The sequence below is a fragment of the Pollachius pollachius genome (assembly GCF_949987615.1).
Source record: "Pollachius pollachius genome assembly, chromosome: 18".
Classification (NCBI taxonomy): Eukaryota; Metazoa; Chordata; class Actinopteri; order Gadiformes; family Gadidae; genus Pollachius; species Pollachius pollachius.
In genome coordinates this window covers 8081073-8104019 of record NC_136951.1, presented here as the reverse complement: position 1 = coordinate 8104019, position 22947 = coordinate 8081073, and the positions used below count along the sequence as shown (strand labels likewise).

General features: G+C 47.3%; 2 protein-coding genes across 3 annotated transcripts; both read right to left on the bottom strand.

Annotated features, from left to right (window-relative positions):
• Positions 1-1000: 1000 nt before the first annotated feature.
• oacyl (O-acyltransferase like) lies at positions 1001-9360 on the bottom strand (the record flags this gene model as incomplete). The annotated part of the gene is made up of 15 exons (XM_079756168.1): positions 1001-1105; positions 2001-2143; positions 2768-2954; positions 3226-3349; positions 3623-3733; positions 4312-4391; positions 5028-5193; positions 5365-5466; positions 5554-5656; positions 6122-6313; positions 6756-7009; positions 7316-7451; positions 7970-8048; positions 8311-8444; positions 9198-9360. 15 exons carry the CDS (start codon positions 9358-9360, stop codon positions 1001-1003), a joined length of 2079 nt encoding a protein of 692 aa, XP_079612294.1.
• Positions 9361-10489: 1129 nt separating this feature from the next.
• znf532 (zinc finger protein 532) lies at positions 10490-20992 on the bottom strand. Of its 2 annotated transcripts, XM_079755524.1 has the most exons (9): positions 20955-20992; positions 17090-19549; positions 16546-16727; positions 15651-15827; positions 13865-14027; positions 13329-13625; positions 12994-13106; positions 12778-12910; positions 10490-12362 (listed from the first exon to the last, which is right to left on the bottom strand). In XM_079755524.1, exons 1-9 carry the CDS (start codon positions 20955-20957, stop codon positions 11802-11804), a joined length of 4089 nt encoding a protein of 1362 aa, XP_079611650.1. In that variant the 5' UTR covers positions 20958-20992; the 3' UTR covers positions 10490-11801. The 2 variants fall into 2 exon arrangements, with proteins under 2 accessions (XP_079611650.1, XP_079611651.1); XM_079755525.1 differs by lacking the exon at positions 20955-20992 and having other exon boundaries at positions 13317-13625; positions 17090-19031.
• Between the last annotated feature and the right edge of the window lie 1955 nt (positions 20993-22947).

Below are 22947 nucleotides of genomic sequence, written 5' to 3'. Positions count from 1 at the left end.
GAACATACCATGCCTTTACACACAAGTATTGGTACATCCTGTAGTCCTATTGGTCCTCTGTTTGTATAAAAGATTACACAGTTTCTCCAGAGTAATGAACCTGTATGTTGGGGGCTGGAATCTAAACACTTGAAATGATTGGTCTTCATTATACTTGATTACACTTGATTCTGCAATTATATATTTGTTATAGTTATAAAATAACAACTTAATTACAATTTGGGCCATGTGGCCTCTCTCTGTTCTTATTCACCACAGAACTGATTGCCATGAAGTGTAGATTCCAGATGATGTCAGAATAGGTGTCATTATCCCAGTATTGTGAAGTTACTTTGATAAATCACAATCAAACCACAGAAGGTTGGATTGGATCAAAAACCGCTGTTTACCCAATCGTCCCCCAGAGGACGCCATTTTAAAGGCATTCTAGCATAGCCCTCCTGCCTTTATCGCTCTGACGTGGGTCACTGCCTGGCGCTCTGAGATTGTAGATCATAATAATCATATTTACACCTTGAAATTCTAACTCGGTTTAATGACGGAAAATTTCCCTTGGTGAAACACTGACAGTTGATTTGTCAAGAGGGCTATTAAACCACTTATCCGACCCTTAATCTAACTAGGCTAAACCACTTTGATGTGGTTTGTTCTGTAAATAGAACTATTCATGAAGGCAAAACAGAGTAAAGGAACATACTTTCCTTTAAATGTGACTTTATTACTATGATACAGTCATATACATTCAATGTTTCAATCAAATATCTTGCATATTTAGATACATATTATGTTTAACCTATTCGATGTGGTCAGGTCTGTGATCAGTGTGTATTTGATGTGCATTTAATGCCGTTGGCAATGGGGATTCCATCAAACGATCGATGTCCTATCAACATTTTAAACTGTGTTCGGGTCAGAGCCTCACAGAACCCAAGAGCTGAGTTAACTCAGACTATAGAGTCCAGTCTTGGTGGAGCTGGATGAATGGGATGATGTCTACCCTCTATCCGCTGGTTCTCCGCAGGAAGAGGTATGGTTTCTCCACCAGCACCGTGAGGACGTAGCCAGCCGCCAGCGTGAGGGTCACATGGCCCAGGAACAGGTACATCTAGAGGGTCAAAACAGACAGGAGACGAGTGAATCACATGTATCACTCATATGACATATATTACGGTAAAAGGACATCAAATATATTAAAAAAACACTCTATCCCTCCTTAACATGGTCACCGGCAAGACCTTATCCCCCCTCCCTCCACCCCAACATAAGAAAATCACGATCTACGGCTCCACATTACTCTATATCCAGCTCCACATTCGATAGAGATGCCTCTGTATTTATTATCAAAAGTATATTTTTCTATAATTTTCATCTGGCTACCTGATTACCTATATTGTGACCTTGACTTGTGTCTGTGAAACTAAATTCAATTGTCTAAATAGTGATAGTTCATCGATGTAATCTTCCTATAGGCCTACACCATAACCTGGATTATTCAGGGCTTGTATTACATCATCATTCCCTCACCGTTCCATTTTAGCAGCAATCAGAATCGGAATGCCTTGTTGCCATGACGCAAAGGCTTCCGCTTACTCACAGCAACAAGGGGACACGTTTTAAAACTCAGACGCATTACTCTTCAAGGCAAAATTAAACTTCTGCGTCAAACAGCCAGCCACTGTCAGATAGACGCATCTTTCCAAAAGGTTTTCCTTGTCATTTATTTATTGACTAGTTGGGAAGATTCCACATATAGATATTCATTAAGTACGACGCATCACTTAATCTCATTAAACAGATGACACAGAGTTATGGCTTTTGGTGGACTATACTCAGGATCTCCAGGACACATTGAACCTTGAGTACAAGCACTGGTGCAGAGAGACCCTTGGCAATGCATCCACAGCCGCCAATCAGAGCACCACCTGCCCTTTAAATGCACAGCGCAAGAGACGGGCGGCTCACAAGGTGGATGTTTGGGGTAGGGTTAGGGCGTCTCTTACAAAGTTGAAGTTGGTGAAGTGCATGGTGGTCTCCTGCTTGCCGTTGTAGAGAATGATGAGGAAGGGGTGGATGAGGTAGCAGGAGAAGCTGATGTGAGACAGAGGAGCCCACACACCCAGAGACAGCAGGCTGTGGACCAGGCCTAGGGGAGGGTGAGGGAGATGGGAAAGAGAGAGCGAGAGAACCGCGACGAGAGAGAGAGAGAGAGCGAGAGAGAGAGAGAGAGAGAGAGAGAGAGAGAGAGAGAGAGAGAGAGGGGGGGGGATGCTGACTGAACATTCATAAAAACAAGCAATATCGTGTACTCAAAGCAGCAAAACTGGAAGCAATTTTATTCATTGATACACAATAAATGAATACTGTAGTGCAGATCAGGATATTGTGTAGTATCAACTTTAGCAGACAACTTTAGATGTTTATCTGGAGTCTGATTTGTTAGACTATGCAACTCCCAGCTAGACTCACAAGTCAATGTCTACATGCTTCGCTCAACCAGAGGCTGAGGACATTGTCCCAGGTTCGTTGCTAAAACAAGAGGGTGGATTGTGTGGATGACGGCTGGTCTAAGCAGCCTCACCCGGCCTGAGTCAGACTGATTGGACTCTGGGGCCGGGTAAGGCTGCACACCTGTTGTGCATTGAGCAATCAATGTGCACATGTTAAAGGATCCATAGTATACCCCCAGCTGTGACTGTGTTAGCCATTACAAGCCTAACCCTAAGAGAGGGTAGAGAGGGTAGGCGGGACTAGCGCCCAACAGACTCACCTCCATAGCCCTCCTCACAGGCTAGTATGATCCAGGCCACGCTCAGAGCCCACAGGGGCCTGTGGACCCCCTGGTACAGGGCGTGGGCGACAGAGGGGTGGGCCGGGACGTCCTTCAGCACATAGGCCAGCACCACCACCGCCGCCATCCCCACCAGACACGAGACCCAGCCCAACACCGCCTGCCACTGGGCACCCAGGGGAAGAACCAGGGGACCAACGAAATACGGATGAGAAGGAGGACTGTGGATGATTATAATAGGAACAGCAACAACCAAAATGGAGGCAGCATAGTGTCGTGGTTAGAATGTTCAACTCCCAGCTGAAAGGTACTCGGTTCGATCCCCGATCCCCACAGTCTCGCCTATATGCGTCCTCGAGCAAGATACCCCTTAACCCACGCGCCTTAATAACATAGTAATAAGACAGTCCATGGTGAAGAGCAACAGATGGGTGTACCTGGTGCTTGAGAAGCTGCTCCCTCTTGGTGGTGATGTATATACCCAGCAGAATGCCTATGAGGTAAGGTCCGTATCTTGTGTACGGCTTGTTGTAGTAATACTGGAAGTAGCTTTCATAGGTTCTGAAAAAAAATTATATATATATATTTTGATTAAATAAAACCATACTAATCTATTAATTAATACATATATGTAAGCCTATGTTGATTAAAGACGACAAAGTGAATATGCCAATAAAAATTATAAAGATATTGATTGTTGATTGAAGGAAGAAATACTAATATGTAAATCCTTTTTTTTTTTAAATGTTTTTATTGTTCTTTTGTTTCCAAACTATGTCAACCAATATGTCTGATAACCTATGTCGTCATGTGTTTGTGATGCCGGGGCCTTACAGGGTGGTGGGCTGGTGGACTGGCAGCCGCAGCAGGGCGGTGACGACGGCACTGGCCAGGCCTGACAGCAGCAGCAGGAGGGCCGAGACCACCAGCAGCGCGTACCTGTTACTGGGGTTCACACACACACCCGCAACCGCACTGTTTACTGGTTGTACGCTTTCAGTAGACTTACAACAAGGGAGCTTGGGAACAATCGATACGGTGCTAATCAATATCAGAGGACAAGTTTGGAAAGGAGGAACACAGGCGGCCAATATCAATGGTAAGTGTTAATAAACCACTATCTTATGTCAGTCCAACAGCCAATACAATGAGTGTGTATTCTGATCAATCGATACATTAGAACGATTCTATCCTGTTCCTGGGTCACAAATAAATAGGGTTTATAGGGTTTGGCTGTTTGTTACAAAATTTGTCATGGTGTCATACTATGATATTAATAATGCAATGTGTAGTAATAACTGTTGTCCTACAGTCTGTAGAGGTAAATGAGCAGAGGACTTGTGTAATACTATAATGATTCAATGTGTAACAAATTACAGTCTGTAGAGGTAAGTGAGCAGAGGAGTGGTCTTATATTATAGTAATTGAATGTGCAGTAATAACTTTTCGTCTGTAGAGATGAATGAGCAGAGGAGCGGTATAATACTATGATTATAATAATGTAATGTGTAGTAATAACTTACAGTCTGTAGAGGTAAATGAGCAGAGGAGTGGTGACATAGAACTGGAAGTCCAGGGACAGATACCAGGTCCAGGGGGCACACTGCAGTGAGACAGGGTACAGACACACAGGTCGCCCAGTCACACGTCAGTCTGACACGGTCGTCACTCAGGATGGTGGTTTTGTGCAACGTGCTAACATAGAACAGATACATAGATATTTATTTAAAAAGGAACTGTTTTACACTAATGCACAGACTACAAAAGACTATTCATGCACACACACACACACACACACACACACACACACACACACACACACACACACACACACACACACACACAGACACACACACACACACACACACACACACACACACACACACACGCAATCACACACACACACACTCACACACACGCACACACACACACACACACACACACACACACACACACGTAGAGTCACAGGTGATCTTCAGCATCACATACAGATAAAATCACACAGTCATCAACACACATACACACACACACACATACATACACACACACACACACACATACAATCACACAGTTAAACACACACACACACACACACATTACAACACACACACCACATTACAACAAGATTGTAGACGATGAAGATGATGACGAAGGAGATGGGATAATCACGTCATGTCACTTTCATCTGACTCTCGGGTCCAAATCCGAAATTGTGTCGGAAGTGTGAGTTTGAACTCACGATGTCCGTGATGGTGAACAGGTTGTTGACCAGCAGTAAGTTGGACCACCAGTACTTCTTACAGTTGATGACCTGGTCCTCGGCTATGAACCAGAAGGCCCCTCTCTGGACCACGGAGTAGAAGCCGATGGACAGACACACGATGAAGAGATGCAGGGGTTGCACCCTAGGGAAACAGGGGGTGAGTCTATACACACAGCAGACAGCCAGACGGCAGGCTACTTAGCGTAGCGTCTCCGCCCAGGTAGCTAAATAGCCAGATACATGGACACACAGTTAAAGTGATACAGATACACTGATGGTCAGTGTCACATTGAGTTGATGGATCCATTGGCACCTTTTGAACCTCTTGAAGATGAAGTGGGCCACCAGACCCTGGCTTAGTTTGTCCTCAGCCCTCTGGATGGATCCCAGCAGAGACCTCGCGCTGAGTAGACCACTGCAACACAGACAGTACCCACATGTCACTGGATAACAATCACAATAGAGTAGGGTTAACATTGGGCAGCAGGGTTCCCAATCTTACCCCAGAAGGAGGAAGGTGTCCACGCCCAGGTAGACCGGCCCGCTGAAGGCAAACACGTACAGGGGGCTGCTTTCTACTGTCTTCTTCCATTCCTTTTCATTATCTAGAACAGATAAGACGCGACCATTCAAGAACGTCCTCACCATTCGATGCTTTCCCAGTTGCTACCCGTTGCTCGCCTAGCCATCTTTGGATAGAGCAGTTCTGTGTTCCTTCTCAAGGTTTCCTCTGTTTGGATCCAGAGAATCTGAGCAATGCATCCACAGTGAAGCCCTTTTAAATCATGGCTCAGTTGTGGCTTTAATATTTTGATAATACTTATGCCAGTCTGCACTGGCTTAGGTGTTCTTTTTTTTACCTCTCTTTTACCTAAGACTCTGAAAGGCTTTTCCCTTTTTAAGGATGTTAAAAACATATGCATACCTTTCACCTCAGAGGGCTTAGGGTTAGGAGTTTGAAGCCCTTTGAGACTCTTAAGGGATCAAAACCCACAACGGACTCTGACGGACTCGACTCGACCCCTGAGAGACTGACCGGCTAGACCACCAGGGAGCCAGGGGTACCTCACCCAGGTTGTTCCAGGCGCTGAGCTGGGTGGTGTGGCCGCAGATGATCCAGAGGAGGCTGAGGATACGGATGCCGTTGACCGAGGCGAAGCTCCCCACTGGGTCTGCGGAGGTGGAGGAGGAAGAGGTGGTGCTGAGCACACCCTGGGTGGTGTTCTGCAGGGAGAACGCCTGGAGGCACCAGTGCACGCAGCCTGGAGGGGAGGAGACAACACGGGCCGGTGAGGATACTACAAGGGTTCTCAATCGGTGGCCCGCGAGCCAGAACTGGGCCTCAGTGCGAGGGTCGTGGGGATGTCAATCACAATATGTTTTCCATGTCAGTAGCTGCAGATCTTCAGATTTTATCTATCAGTTGTACACAAATATTTCTGTGTACAATATGAATATTTTCATAAGAATATAAGAATAGATTCAAAATATTAAAATGGATGGATGCTGTGGTATTTAAATTGATCAAAGTAATCAAGTAATTAGGCACAATAAAGTGTTATTTTTTTCTGACTCAACTCACTTCAAGGGATGTGTGATGTGGTAGCAAACACACAAACATATATACACACACACCACACACGTGCGTGCGCACACACACACACACACACACACACACACACACACACACACACACACACTTACCCGTATCCTCCTCCTCTGATCTGCTGCGGCCCATCTCGCCCAGCTGCTGCACAGTGTGGACATTGTTTTTCGTATCATTCCTGCCACTAGGGGTGCCGTTTGGCGACAGGGTCCCATACAGGTTAGAGGTAGCGGTAAGGGTAGAAGACCCCCGAGGCACCCCAGGGTTCACTACTTTGTGGTGCTGCCACCTGATGAGGGCAGTCAGCAGTGTGGCCACGAGAGGAACTGCGATCATAGCGACACAGACAAACCTGAAGGGGGGGAAAGAAATGCTACCGTTACATCACTTTGAGATGTGCTACCCCTGTGAGGAAGGGTTTGGTTTGAATTGCTCAATGGTATACAATGCGCTAGAAAAAATACAATACAATTCTATTCACTTTGTGTCCTGTTTCCTACAGCTGTTTTTTTTTAAACAAGGTCATGTTTTCTTTCTGTTTGGATCAATTGATTATTTACTTGATTGTTTTAAATCTCTTTGGATTAAACCCTTTTTCAAAATACTGAACATAATCGTAGGACATAATGCTGGGTGAGATGAACCACGGACTGCGTACAGGCAGGTGACAGCCGAGAGGTCAGGGCTGGCTGTGTCGGAGACACACTGGGTCATGAAGATGCCCTGGGCGGACTGGGAGACCAGGATGGAGGGCAGGGCCGGGATGAGGGAGGACTCTCCCACCTGGAACGCCTCTGGGAGGAGGAAAATTCTGAACATTATTACAATATTTGTTATTTTTTCTTCTTTTTTTTTATATTTGTGTATTTTACATGTCGATTTTTTTTTACCTTTATTACATCCATCTATTATATAGATATGGAAATACACATTTTTTATTATAAATCTTCTTATTTATAAGTTAAACAGTGCAAAAGAAAGTTTGTCGATTTTTACATTTGTCTGACGCCCAGGGTTTGTAGGCAGCAGACTCTAGGTGTTATGAGCGACACCCGTGTTTCTCTTTCGATGGCGTACGATAGACTGTAAAAACTGTCACACACGGCGTGTCATTAGCGGTTTTGAAGTGTGACATCGCTGTAGTTTTGTCTGCAGTCTCATTGGTTTCCTTCAAATTTTTTGAGTGTTCTGGGATTGAAATATGCAAATTGAGAAACTCGATGGGATGAATGGTCAAATCGTAGCCAGTTTAAAGTCAGCCTCGGGGCGACACAGATGTTATAAGAGGAATCAAACAGAAAGTGAAACTGACCGCATATCACAAGAGTCTCCACCTCGTCCTCCTCACAGGAATCAGGGACACAGATCCCCACAAAATACTGGATGTTATCCTACAATAGATAATAATATGATAAACGATGGCCGAGATGAAATGATTAATGTCAGTTGCTATCATTACGAAAAGTGTCTTTGAAACTCATTAGCAAGGAGCTTTTAGCTGACTTATAAGGTTTACCTCCTCCTAGAAGCTACAGCATTTTGTCACAGCATTACAGGTTATGGTGTTCAAATTTCATTGAGCGCACTTTGAGTTACACCACCTGCATACTACTTAATAAATACTGAATAAACAGTGAGATCCTGAGTGTTCACCTGCTTGAGGAAAACCTGGCAGTATTGTCCTGAGAAGGCCGGGCCCCTGACTGAGAGACACTCTTGCAGAGACCCTGGCATGTTGACGTTTCCCCCAGCCACGTCGCTGCCCATCTTCCCAAACGCATCGTACACTGAAAGGAGAGCAGTACACACACACACACACACACACACACACACACACACACACACACACACACACACACGCATACGTACATGTACATAAACACACACACACACACATGCATGCACACACACACACACGCATGGCGGACACATGCAGGCACGGATGTACACACACAGAAACGCACACACAAACACTCACACCACACACACACACACACACACACACACACACACACACACACACACACACACACACACACAAAGAAACATACACTGTGATAAATAGAAAACATTAAACTAACAAAAAACGGAACAATATGCGCTGATTTAATGCATAACTTAAAAAGGGGCAAATCATTAGGGGCTAATGAGTAAGGGCTCATGAGCAGCGACTATGCTGGGGGTCATTTTGCAGTAAGGACCCACTCGCAGAAGTTCTTTCTGTGGATTGATCTATGATCAGAACAGTGTCCATGTGTCCGAGTTACTAGCAGCAGCAGTCTGCTACCCAGAAATAACAGAGCCTCAAATGCTGTAATTGAACAATCAGAATCTAGCATTCAACAAAGCTGTGAAATAAACCCCAATATGGCTAAGATATCCAACGATGGCATGCAGAGATATCAAATCAAACTTTTCAGGCACGTGTGATGCATCGCACGATTTAGAACGCCTACTAAACATCTGATTTAATTTCAGAAAATCCTTGAAAAAGCGTCCACTTTCACGTGAGGAAGAAAGAGCATAGAGCCATGACTTACTGAGAGCAGCATAGTGCTGGGCCGGGCCCAGGCTGATGTCCCTGAGGAAGACCTGCACGTCGGACAGACACCTGTCGGATACGTTGAGGGCCCGGGCTCCGTCCGGGGCCCCTTCCGCTCCACCTGCTGCCCACAGCAAGAGGGCCAGCCACACCCGAGACATCGCACGACTGCACCTTCCCGAGTTGGGAGTGGGATCTTTTAAATGACAGAGCCGACGCATGCGTCATGTTTTAAACAAGGCGGAGGCAGTGAAATGCCTGTTTCATGGTGGCATCTAAAAATAAAGGCCTTGCCTAATTTGTGGATTCGCACACCTGCCTTTCCACCTGAGGTGACGGATTTAGTGGCGGGTTTGGTTTCGTGGAGGCTGGCTTCAGCCGATGCCGGAACAATCAGAAGCCCTGCCTGTCCTGGTTGTGTTACTATTGGTGTGAATATTCACAGTGTGAATGATTCATGTAGTCTGCTAGCATCATTATAACCTCCAGCAGTGTGTTTTTTAAATCGGTTTATATTTTTGTAATTTATATACCTTTTATATTTCAGTGTCTTTGTTGTCCGCAAGTTCGTCATTGGCCCAGGATGCCTTACAGGGTGGTCCTTGCGTTATACTGCTCATTTTAATAAAAAAATAATCAAAAATGTGTTGAGTTTTATGTATACATCATCTTTTATAGAGTCTTTAACTCCAAAAGATCTCCAAAGAAAGATTCATAGTTTGCACTTAGCATGATAGCCAAGCTATCACACAGCTATCACTTCTATGCAAGGAGACAATGTCTTCGTGTGAAGTGCACATCCAGTCTTGGTTTGCCAGGTTTTTGGTTTAATTAATGGACATTAACAGCTGCACAAGTATGAGGATTGTGCAGAACAGGGTGTAGCTCATAGAAGTCATTATGGGTCTGTTACTTTTATGTGCCAGGGCAGACGGGCGATGTTACCTCCCCTTGTTCACTGTACCACCCTCTGCCCTGGGACATGACAGCAACACACCCATAATGTAATGAGTGACACTTGTATTGGTCCTACGAGGACCCCTTTGTGAAAAGGGTCTATTCCCAGACCTCTTTTCACACAGTTTCAAATTGCACCACTGCTATGGTTTTAGCAACAGTGTGGAGAATAAACGACGTGCAAAATAATGTCATATTAACAAACAAATGAGAAAATAGGTTTTATTTCGTCTTGTGTGTCCTTCAAACTCTTTGAGCGTTCCTGTATGCTACTTGAGTTACACAGTTTCGATAGTACTGATATAGTATAGCCATGTACTTTTATAGTGTGGATATAATTCTACTTCAGCTACAAAGTCAAGTTTTCTGCTCACACATTCCTTTTTTATTACCTGAAAATATTATGTTCTCTAAACAAGTAGAAAACACATCACAGTTTGTACAAAGTTAAAACACCGAGCTAAGGATGATGATATTGTGTCTGATATAGCTTGATACTCCATGAAGCATGCTGTTAAGAAGTGTGTTGTTTAAAAATGTTGCCGTCCAAAGGCCGAAACGCGATTGTAGCATCCAGATAATATCCTTAAAGGTTGACAGGTTCATATAAAAAGAGCTGCCACACAATTCCTTAAAAATCCAGGAAGTACGTTGTGGAAAATACTCTCAAATGAAACCATGGATAAAATCTGTTGCTCTGATTACATTATATTAAGATATTCAGTACGGCTTTTGGACCAGTTGTCCAAAGAGTAGAATAGGGGAATGAGAAACTTCATTCACTTATTATATTACTTTGTTTTACTTGAGAGCAATTTAAAAACGGACTCTACTAAATTGCTCCATGGTGTTGCTTTAGAAAATAGAACATTTAAATGAAGTATCTCAGTTGGATGTTTACTTAATGAAAATCGAATGGAAAAATAAATCTATTTATAGACAAACTAAGTCAGATGGTAATCCTACTGCCTTCATTTTCCAGGTAGAGATTCAGGGTGTGTGTTTGTTTGTGTGTGTGTGTGTGTGTTTGTGTGTGTGTGTGTGTGTGTGTGTGTGTGTGTGTGTGTGTGTGTGTGTGTGTGTGTGTGTGTGTGTGTGTGTGTGTGTGTGTGTGTGTGTGTGTGTGTGTGTGTGTGTGTGTGTGTGTGTGTGTGGGGGGGACGGGGTGTCGCAGTGTTATTAAACATTCATTGGACTTTAAGAGCATTTGCAATTCCAAGCACTGCAGCACACGGTTCCACCAAAACAACCTCTACATGATATGACACCCGTTCTAGTGGCACGTCCAGAACGGAACTGCTTCAAAATAAAACACTATTTTCTCTCTCTATAAAAAAAGATCTATTCAAAGACTAAAACCTCTCGTGTACAAAAAGTTATTTCAATTGTTCAACTCAATTGCAGACCACACGTAAAGTGACACTGAAATATCTTCCTACAACACATTGCATCTGCCTGTCTTCTGTACACATACATTTAGCGCATAGATCCATTCAGTTCTTTATATATACATACATATACATACATATATATACGTTTGTGCAAAACGTGAAGTCAAATATAAAGACCTTCATCACGCCATCACGGTCATTGTCCCTCTACCTCGAGTCCTCCTCGCCACCTCCAGCGCTCTGACCCCGCCCCTTCACTTCTCGGCAGCGCTCAGCCTCTTGGCCTTGATGAACGCCATCCCGTGAGTCCTCATGTGGCTGTTCAGGTGACCCTCCGTGTCAAACACCTTCCGGCACACCTTGCACCTCGTGCCCGGCAGCCCGTGGTCGTTCTCGTCCCTGACGTCTGATTGGTTCTCCCTCCCGCTCGGACCGTCGCCTTCGCCGTCCTCCTCGTCCGCGGCGGAGGCGGCGTCCGTGCGTCCGCGCCGGGCCAGGTTGTGGTGGTCCTTCAGCCGGTGGACGATGAAGAGGTGGCGCGCTAGCGAGCGGTGGGAAGTGTAGCAGAGGCCGCATTCCTGGCACTGGTGCGACGAGCCGTCCGTCTTGTGCTGCGGGATGTGCAGGCGGAAGGCCGCCGGGTCGGCCGTGCCGCAGAAGCCGCAGACGGCGCACTTGAGCGCCTTGGGGAGCTGGACCTTGGGCTTCTTCACCGGCGGCGGCTGTGGACCGTTGGGGCCCCTGGGGTGCAGGCCGGGAGACCCCTCGCCGCCCCCCTCTTCTTCCTCCTCTGGTTTCCTTTTGGAGCCGGCGGCCTGTGGAAGACATCAAGGGCTTATGGAGGACGTGTTTGAGGCACATTGAGGTGAGGAATTGATGAAGAAATACTGAATCCTGATCAAGTACCACTAGAAGGTTGCCGCTAGTGGTACCACTAGAAGGCTGCACCTTCTAGTGGTACCACTCACGTACTCAAGTGATGTAGGGGGTAGTGGAGGGTGAATTCCATTTACTATTACATATTTTTCATTTTTTTCAGATTATATGAGGGTTGAATTCAGAAAACAATGCTGCAGTGGTGCTTCTCATTTTCTCTCACATTAAAACCGAAGACATTTTCGTTGGGTTCTCGCTTTTAGTTTTTAACCTTGCTTCTCTGTGCTCCTCTGTGGCAGCAGATGTGGGCTTGCCCCCATCTCATAGAGGGCTCTGTGGTGAGTTTAGGTTTACCGTGTTGGGTTGGGATTCCACACCAGCAGGTTCCTGGCTCTTGGACTCTGGTTCCTTGACGTCGTGCATCAGTTGGATGTGTTGATCCAGCAGCACTCTCTTGGTGAACGGCTGACCCAGAGGAGGGCAATGCCTGCAAATTGCATGGAGATGAAATAACCGCAAAGTCGCTTTGTTTAAATGCCGCCAATAAATGACCGAAAACAAAGTACTCACGGACAGGTGTAGATTTTCCGGAGACCCTTGTGTTTCAGTCGGTTGTGTCGACACAGGCTGTGTGAGGAACTAAAGGACTTGTCACACTGCCGACACGGATGCTTCTTAAGGATCTGTAATGAAAAAAACACATGTTTTTTCGATCATGTGCGTGAGTCAATGCAACGCCCTTTCAAAGCGGATCCCTTTGTGACATCACAAGTGGTGGGTCGACCGGTTTATACAGTCCACCAATGATGCACTTCGATCCGGGTCTGGGCCCGCCCACATTGTGATGTCACAGAGGATAGTTAAAAAACAGCAGGTTTTTAATAAACAGTGACCTGATCAATCACCTTGCCGTGGTCTCGCCTCACATGGGACACAAACCCCTCCCTGGTGGTAAAGACACTGTCGCAGTCCCCACACGTGTACACCTGGGGGCCCCGATGGTCCCCTGAGTTACAGTGGCTGTTGGTCGTCTTCAGGGACAAGGGCCCGGTCTTCTTGTCTGGCAGGTTGGCATGGCCGCCATCTTTGTTGCTGCTGTTGTTGTTGTTGTTGCTGTTGGAATGGGTGGGCTTGGTGCTCAGGGGCAGGTTGATGCCCAGGTTGGGAGGACCCTCGATGGTCTTTAGGGTCCCATGTGTGATCTTGGAAGAATCCATAGGAACACTGTTAGAGCCCTGATACTGATTCCAAACGAATGGAATTCTTCCAAACAAATCCCAACTAATTACAATCCCCCAGAAATACCCCCAAAAACTCTACATGCTGTGTATATTAAAGTGATGAAAGTGATGTATAATATAAAGTAATATATGCATACATCATTGATCTACATTATTGTCGATGAGTAGGAAAAGGGAATGTGAGAGTCTACGAGGTGTACCTTGATGTGGTCCAGCAGGAGTTGCTTCTGGGCGTACAGCGAGGAGCAGTCGGGACACTTGAACACAGACACCTTGTGGCTGCCGACGTGCTGATCGAAGTGTGAGTTGAGCAGGGACTGCAGCGTGAACACCGTGTCACACATGGAACATTTATAAATCAACCTGGGGAAGTAACCACACAACACAATCTGTTAGCATGTAGAGTAAAACAATATTAATGTGTTTTAGTATCTACTTAATAAGTAAATAGGTAATCCACAATAGTCTGCCATTAACACACAGAGGCAGGTGAAAATATTGGCTAACTTTTGACAAATGGATGTCTTCTTTTCTTTGGTTGTTGTGATTAATGACCCCCGTCCACTTTGTGGTTTGTCTGTATTTGTTTTCTCTACTTTAAGTCAGAGGGACAGTTAAGTTCTGAACTGAACTAAATAAAGAGGAATGAAGAAAGTTACTACACCTGTGAAAATATCATCCTATTCCTAAAATAAGGAGGTGATCTGTTGTGTATGTCGTTTCACAGTGGTCATTTCAATGTCGTTATCTGCATCAATACATTTTAACTCTATATTTTAACAGCAAGGAATCAGACAGGAAGAGCATCTGCTGCTGATGGCCCTGAATCGATTAGCGTAGACCTGGCATTGGACAGGGGGAAACGCAAACTCAAGTAAGCTGCCGTGCCTTATTCTAACGAGTTTCCATGAAGGGGTTAATCCTGTTTCATGGTTCAAACAAAACGAATCAGACGAGGGTATTGAGTAACACGCCTGTTTATCCAAACCTGTGTTAATGTATGAGTTTTGTGAACAAGCGGCCCGTATCAGATACGTGAAACTAAACATCAATGAAACTTTTTGCTGTAAAACTACTGTTAACCAAACTGAGCCTCCTCAATGTTCCTTCCCTTTTAGAGTTGGAAACTTTCTCTTTCCCTTTCGAGGGCTTCAGGTTAGCCGGTGTCTTGTTACATCCTGGGCCTGTGAAGCCCTTTTGACACTGTTACTGCGTCGACCAACCAGGCTGCACTGTTTTTAATTACACACTTTGCTCCAGGGTCATCGCCTGGTTCGGGCCCTGAACAGTGATTTATGCCACCTACCGCTCACCAGCAAACCCTCACCCACACATCATGTCATCCCCAAGATTTACTTTGTTCATTACGCTGACCAACGGAGCCTAACGCTGTTAATAAAAACACAAGACACACTCAAGACATCTTTACGACCTGATGAGGTTAAGCCTACACCGTTTGGGACAGGGGAATCGCCCAGGCTCCTCTTCCAGGCATTCCTGAGTTGCAAGTAGGCATCTCAGGAATGCACGGAAGAGGGGCCTGGACGATACAATACGATAATCCCACATTCAAGTATACATACAAATACAAAGTCATCCTCACAAGGATGACTAAGAACTTGGGACTGGTAAAAACAAGAAGGAAAAGGACATATGCCGACCATGCATAGAGTGTTTCTTTTGGCTATTAAGCTATTGTGCCTGTATTTAGTTCTTTACATCCCCCTTTGTCTCTTTAACTCTGGGCTTCCCCACCTAGTTATAGTGGGGATATACAACAGATGGAGTATGTTTAGATGCCCCATACTCCCTCCCTCCCTGTCTGTCTGTCTGTCTGTCTGTCTGTCTGTCTGTCTGTCTGTCTGTCTGTCTGTCTGTCTGTCTGTCTGTCTGTCTCTCTCTCTCTCTCTCTCTCTCTCTCTCTCTCTCTCTCTCTCTCTCTCTCTCTCTCTCTCTCTCTCTCTCACTACAGTTGTTTAAACGTACTTGGGTTCTGCCAGCTTGGCTCCTGGGTGCTGGGTGTATCCATGTGAGTGAATGGCTTGTGCAGATTTGAATGCCATGGGGCACATGGGACATTTATAGAACACCTCGCAGTGGGTGTTCTGGATGTGGGACTTGAGGGACGCTGCATCTCCAAAGATCACACTGCAGTGGACGCACCTACAGATAACAAGAGAAAAAAAGAGGGGAGAGTGATGAGGAAAGAATGTAGGGTGAGTTTAAGAGGGTTGGTTTGTTGTAGAACTGGGTCAACGGATCAATGTTGAAATCCTTCAAAAGATTATAATGCATTGAAGGAGATTAAAAGTGGATGTTGATCAGGGAAGGTCTATACTATTCTTGAAGTCGAATCTGGATATTTCTAAGCCACTTACTTCAACGCCCAGTCCTTTAAAGCTAATGTTGCCACTACAAAGCCAACTGTTGTAGATATGTAGGTGTTGAGATAAGCTGCAAAAACAGGCTACATCAGCAGATTTTGGTGTATTGGGTAAACTCCAACTGAGTCAGCTGGATCCAAGAAATCCTGAACAAGCTAGACTCTAAAGCAAGCTAGAAGCTAGAAGCTAACCCTTACCCCAGCCCTAACCCATCTTGCCAGGCTCCAAGTTAGGTGCTTGTGGCAGAACAAAGTGCTCCCGTCTAATCAGCTTTCTATGAGGGACTATGTGATCTACGCTATCTGTCACAGTGGCGATAGAGACGGTTTGACCAAACACCTGCCCAGTATTTTTGTAAAGGTGCCTGCCTCTTTTCCAAACAGTTTCCAAGGGCAACTTCCCATGGCAACACTCCAAAGTTAAGAGTCCAAACCCCAATGGAATCATGTAATGTAGTATTTCTTGTTAAGATGTATCATGTCAAAACTAGTACTGACCGGTAGCCGACCCTGCGGGTGTAATGCAGGCAGTTCTTGGTAACGTGAGACTGGAAGTGGACCGACCGGCAGCTGGTTCCACACTCAGGGCAGATGAAGGGAGACTTGTGCTGGTGGATCCGTTGATGGGAAACAAAGCTGCACTGGTTGGGGAGCAGCATTTGGCAGACACTGCAGGTTTTCTGTAGTCATGTGAAAGAAGAAAAGCTACATGAAATGTTGGGTTATACCTGGACCTCTCATCATTTACCACAAGTGTCATATTAAGGTTCAATAAAGCACCAACTTTTCTGGTCTGATTTCAAGTATACAAACTGAATAGTGAATGCTATATTTAATTATTCAACCTTCTGTAATCGTTTTTACTCTTTATCATTCTACTGGCAAAATGCACACAAACGCACGCACGCATGCACACACGCACACCCATACACACGCACGCACGCACGCACGCATGCACGCATGCACACACACACACACACACACACACACACACACACACACACACACACACACACACACACACACACACGTAGACACATACCTGTGCGTTGATCTCCACTGCATGCTGATAGTGGATCACTAGGGAGCTCTCATCCAGGAACATCTCGTTGCACTCCAGGCACTTGAGACTCTGTCTACACTGCTTGGTCCCGTCATCCTCCAGAGGCATGGCCGCCACTAGGGGAGAACCACTCGGGGCTGTGATGACCGACATCTGCCCCCCCCCGCCAGTCGCCTTTGCTTGGGACGCAGTCGTTGCGAGGTTCACGGCCGGCGCGGTTGAAACAGGGGCCGAAGCAGCACCGCATGGGCCGGTGGGGGGTGACGTGTGTATCATCTGGTTGGTGGGAATGGGTTTCAGAATAAGGTGGGAACACTGCATGACCGCCCCTTTGTCCTTATGCCCCCTGGCGTGGGACAACAGGCTGCATTTGTTGTAGAACACCAGGCTCTTGGCGCAGTGGTTGCAGGTGACCTCTATGCGTACGCTGCGCCGCTCAAAGTGTTGGCTTAGGCTTTTGTCCAGCGCGAAGGAGTCCCCGCATTCAAGGCACTTGTAGCCACGGGAAGGGAGGGAGATACAGGCTGAGGTAGGCGGAGACAGGTTGGGCACATATACAGGCACGGGATTGATGCTACTCAGGACCTTGTTAAAAGCCTCCACCACGGTACTTTGAGTGCTGGAAAACACCTGGACCCTGGACACTTTTTTCGGGAGCTGGCCAGCCTTGGCGGTTTGTGGTTTGACTTGCTGTTGTTTTATTTTCTTGCCTGGTGCAGCCTGTTGGATCTCACAGGTGGTGTTGGATGCAGCTTTTGGGAGAAGGTTAAGGTTGGTCAGATGAACAGTCTTTGGCAAGAGTTTGGCATTGGCCAGACTGGAGTTCGGCACCATGACAGTCTGTTGTTGGGTGGCGTTGGCAGCTCTACGGATAGCACTGCTGGCACTTTGCACAGAGGACGCAGGGATTACCGTTGCTTTGACCGTGGTGTTGTTCGCTAGCTTAAGATTGATGACTTGTGAACCTGCCTTGTTGACTGCTGAGACTGGGAGAAAGGCAGTCGCCACTGGCTTGATGGTCATGTGCCTTGTTACTTCCAACGAGCGACAGCCTGCTAGCACTGTGTTGGGAAGCGAGTCTTTTCTCGGGGAGTGAGAGACTGTGTTGGATGTGGTGGGGGAAAGCGCAGAGGAAACCATTGCAGACAAGTTGTTGGAATTCTCCCCACTCTTGCCTTCGGCTTCAAACTCAGGAAGGACTCTGGTGACGGTGCGTTTAATCTGGCCCGACGAGGTCTTGATGGTCTTGATCCGGACTTTGGGGATAACCGGGGTGGTGCCTGTAGGCGAGGCAGGGGATTCTTTACTGCTACATTCACTAGTGACACTACATGGGCTGTCTGGTTCTCTTGACAACAGTCGTTTGGCAACTTCAAGAGCTGACTCCTGTTTGGATTGCCTCTCTGGAGGGCCTGGGCTCTCCTTGGCTACCTTCGGTGATTCGCCGTGGGGACTGACAGCGAGTGATTCCTTCTGGATTGTAGGGCGATCGGAGACTCTCGGGGGCCTGCTACAGGTTTTCTTTGCACTGAGGGCTGCTATGGCGGCTATACAAGAAGAAAGCTTGGCAGAGGTCTTTGCTTTGGCCTGGGAAACACTTAGATCAGGATCTGAACTGCTTCCTGACAGTTCAACAGCCTCTTTACCTTCCTGTGCCTGGGGGTTGATGCCTTCCTGTTTGGCTTGCACTTCGGGCTTTGCCTTGGACGTGTCCGTGGGTTTGGCGTTATTTAAAGCACCATACTTGTTATTCGCCTCAGCTTTAGTTCGACCTAGATTTCTAGTTGCTCTGAGCTTGGAGTCAAAGTCCACCAACGTAGGCAACCGACGATTCTGCTCTTCTTTCTTGGGACAGGAAGGATGGACAGTGAAGGTGTTGGGAGTGGGTCTAAATAATGGCTGACTGCAGTTCATCACTGTGGGTTCGTCTACCTCAATCCTATCATCGTCATCAAACTCTTCAGCACTGGATATGGGGCTGAACTGATGAAACGTCAGGGTGGTAGCATTGGCTGATGGACTTTCCTCCATGGGAACTCGCCATCCGTTCTTGGAGTCGAGTTTGATAGCGGATGCAGTTGCCTGTAAACCATTATGAACTCCGTTACCATGGGGATCGTGGTTATGCCGGGGGTTATGGCTCTTCCTGACACTCTTCTGCAGGGATCCGTCTTGCTCTCTGGCGTCCGCGCTCCTGACGTTCTTCACGATGACGCTAACGCCAACGTCGTGTGCCGACAGGGGCCCGTCCTCACCGATCGCCGCCCCCCTCCCCCCGTTGGCCTGCTTGAGGGGTCCTTCGTGGTCGTCGTTCTGGCCGGACTCAATCGCAGCCTTGGGGTCCACCATGTCGGGGATGTCGAAGGCCGCCAGCAGGTCGTCGAAGTCCGGAGTCTTCATGTCTCCCATGGTTCCCTGCTCAAGGGCCGATGAGGGTTTCTGTATGATACACAGGATACAGATGTTTTACTATACATAAGTCATATACTAATTTTAGTTTTTAGTTTTAAGAGTAGGGACTGTTTTTCTAAGATTGTAGATTTGAGTAGGTTCGAAATAGTTTAGTTTAAGTAGCCTCATAAACTGTTCCGTGCCTCTTTAAATAGTTGAAAGCCTTAAATTGCTGTTAAACTGGAACCTAATTATCGAAATGAGTAAGTCCTCTAGTCCTGTATAGCTTGGTCTCTGACAACAACCATCAGCTGCATTGAGTATTCTCTGAGGGGCACAGAACCAAGGCTGTTTCCATCATGATAATCCAGACTGCACTAAAATGTACTAGATTTGCACCACCACAAATGTAGTTTTAAGATGGATTTATAATCAATAGCAGAAGCTTGAATAAGGCAACTACTTAAAGATAATAGCATAGTAGAACTAACTACATCTTGCATATTCTGTTGCGTCCATTACAAATACACATTATTAGGGTAAACAAATCCAAAAACCCTTAAAAAGATAAAAATGATTATGGTGATAATGATGCTCATGCAATAATGACATCATCCCATCTCCTGTTGTGTATGAAGACGAGCACAGAGATAGAGGATAATAATGAACCATGTAGGCCTATACCATTATTCCGTCGAGGGCTTCAATGCGACAGGACTGCAGAGCGTGATGGGACTGATAAGAGATGTGGCTGTGTGTCATGTGAGCGGAGTGTGTGTCTGTGTGTGGGGGAGGGGGGAGAGAGGGGGAGGGGGGAGAGAGGGGGAGGGCGCCACAGCCCGGGGCGCCACAGTCTGCGTACGTGCAGTCACAGCAGCAGCAGCAGCAGCAGCATGTGTGTGTGTGTGTGCTCCTGTATGTACGCGGTAAAAAGGACGCTTTCCTTTTCGCCTTCTTGTGGATGTATATAAAAATATACGACTTAAATCTGTACTGCTGACACAGAGGGGTCGTGGTGTAGCCACGGTGACGGCAGCAGCTGATGAACAAAGGGAGAGCAGGGACGAGGGAGAGAGAGAGAGAGAGAGAGAGAGGAACATGAAGAGGGGAGAAAAAAAAGATGGCGGCTGAGCTTTGAGAGCTGCAGCAGAAGGAGGGCCGCTCTGGATGCAGGGAACACAGGGACAGCAGCCATGACACCACCACCACCACCAACACCCATGACGTATGTTTTAATGCACACACAAAGAGGACAAACGCAAACATCCCTTCCTGGACACCAGCTTTAATACACATGCAAGTATTTCACACCTCGTCTGCTATAGAAGCGATTCGCAGGCCATCGGGCCGCTGAGTGGAGTGGAGAATGGCGTGATCATCACAAATGGTGAGAGAGAGAGAGAGAGAGAGAGAGAGACAACGACATGCAATGAAAAAACCAGCCGCTCCTCACCATCTCGCCTGCGTCTCTCTCCAGACACTAACAAAACCTTCGTCCTTTCCTCCTCCTTCCTCCTCCTCCTCCTCCTCTTCCTCCTCCTTCCATCCTGAGACAAACACAGTCACCACCACCACCACTAACACCCCTAGAAAATCAAAATCATCCACCCTCCTCTCCGTCCAGCCCACCCTGCCTTAGGGATGGTGGGGGTGGGGGGGGGCTGAGGTGGGTGTGGGTGGGGGTGTGGGTGGGGGTGTTGGCGTGGAGCAGGAGGGGGGCGAAAGGACGAAGGAAAAACCAAACAAAAACAAGGAGATCCTCTTTCTTCCTCCTTTTCCTTCCCAACCAGCGGGTAGACCAGGGCCCGGAGCCACCCAGGGGTCAGGTTACATCCAGGGCTCTGCTGCTGCACTGTCTGGTGCCTGTGGTGGTGGTCCTCCTCTCTGCAGCCCCAGACCAGTGGCATACGACCCCGCACAGAGGGGGGCGATGGGTGGGCGGGGGGGGGACGATGGGGATACACAAAGAGAAGGAGACAGATAGAGAGAGAGGGAGAGAGCGACAGACTGATAGACCGAGACGGATCCTATGTGGCGGTAGGCTCCAGGCAGATTCACACTTTCTCTCTCTCTCTTTCTCTTTCTCCCTGCAATCTGCCACGTCCATCCAGTCTCTGTGCCCCTCCTGGGTCCCTTCCACACACCACCCCCTCCTCCCTCCTCCCTCCTCCATGCTCTGCGCTGCTCCCCCTCAGGGGAGAGAGAGGCAGAGGGAGAGAGAGAGAGAGAGAGATGAGGGATGAGAGCTATGCTGCATCGGCTAGCCACAGCCAAGCCGAAGCCGTCAGCAGGCAGAATGCTGGCAGGCTGGTCGTGGCGGTCGTGGGCCTTCTATTTGACGTGCTAAAGTTAACCTATAGCGTTCCATCTCTCTGTCTCTATTCCCCACAGTGGAGCACAGACACGCCATTGTTCCTGTTAGCCCCTCCGTCTGCCTCAAACCGGTTTCAGCTGGTTCCGGTCACCCAGCATAGCGCTGTGCCTGCTGCAGTACGGCCTCCGGAACACACAGAGAGAGAGAGAGAGAGAGAGAGAGAGAGAGAGAGAGAGACTGAGACAGAGAGAGAGAGAGACAGAGAGAGACAGAGAGAGAGAGAGATAGAACATGCATGGAGCTCACGTAAGAAGCTATACTGACAAACTGTAGGATGTACCGAGGTAATGGCAAGACAAGATGGTTGCATTGTTTTATAGATGGAAGATTTGTAATCCCAATCAGAGCTTGGAGCCAGATGCCTGCTTCCTTTCTGCTTCTGTCCCAGAACCCGGCCTGGCTAGTGTGACCACAATGGAGGGAAACCCATTCAACGCCACACAGCAAAACAGAAAAATAAGGAGTGCAAGGTCGGATGGGTGGTGGAAATAAAAATGAAAACACATCAATGTAATGCAAGTTCCCCCGCGGTCTGAGCACAGAGACGAAGCGACGGCGATGGTAAGGTTTCCGTTTGTACCTGGGCCTTTCTCCTCCTCCTCTGAAGCTCTGCTGCCGATTCAGCCCAGATGTGTCTGTCTGTCTGTCTGCGGTCTGCACAGAGAGCCGTCTGTCTGCCTGACCCCCAGCGCCGCCGGCGGTGGTCCTTAATTCAAGGCAGTCTGTAAATAATCCATGATGTCGTCGTCGTCGCTCCTGGCAACGACGCCCCCAGCTCTGTGGCACACAGACGAGGGAGGAAGGAGAGAGGAGAGGGAGGACGAAGAAGAAGAGAGGAGAAGAAGAAGAGAGATGAGAAAAAATAAAAATCATGGCCTGCTGCATTATCGTACGCCAATGCTCTTCATGAAGACACACGGACAAGCACAGGATCCAGATAGCATGCACGCACCCCCACCTAACCCAGTAGCTCCTCTGTGTTTACCTCCCCCCCCTGCCCCCCCCCCCCCCCACTGCCACAGCATATGCTCGCATGCATACATGCACGTATGCACAGACAGGCCAGCAGGAA

Excerpts from the sequence above, each read along its gene's own strand:
- znf532 (XM_079755524.1), bottom strand. Across the intron at positions 16,728-17,089 it reads CAGTGGAGATCAACGCACAG|AAAACCTGCAGTGTCTGCCA; the intron begins GTATGTGTCTAC and ends ACATGACTACAG. Across the intron at positions 13,107-13,328 it reads TGAGGCGAGACCACGGCAAG|ATCCTTAAGAAGCATCCGTG; the intron begins GTGATTGATCAG and ends TTTTCATTACAG.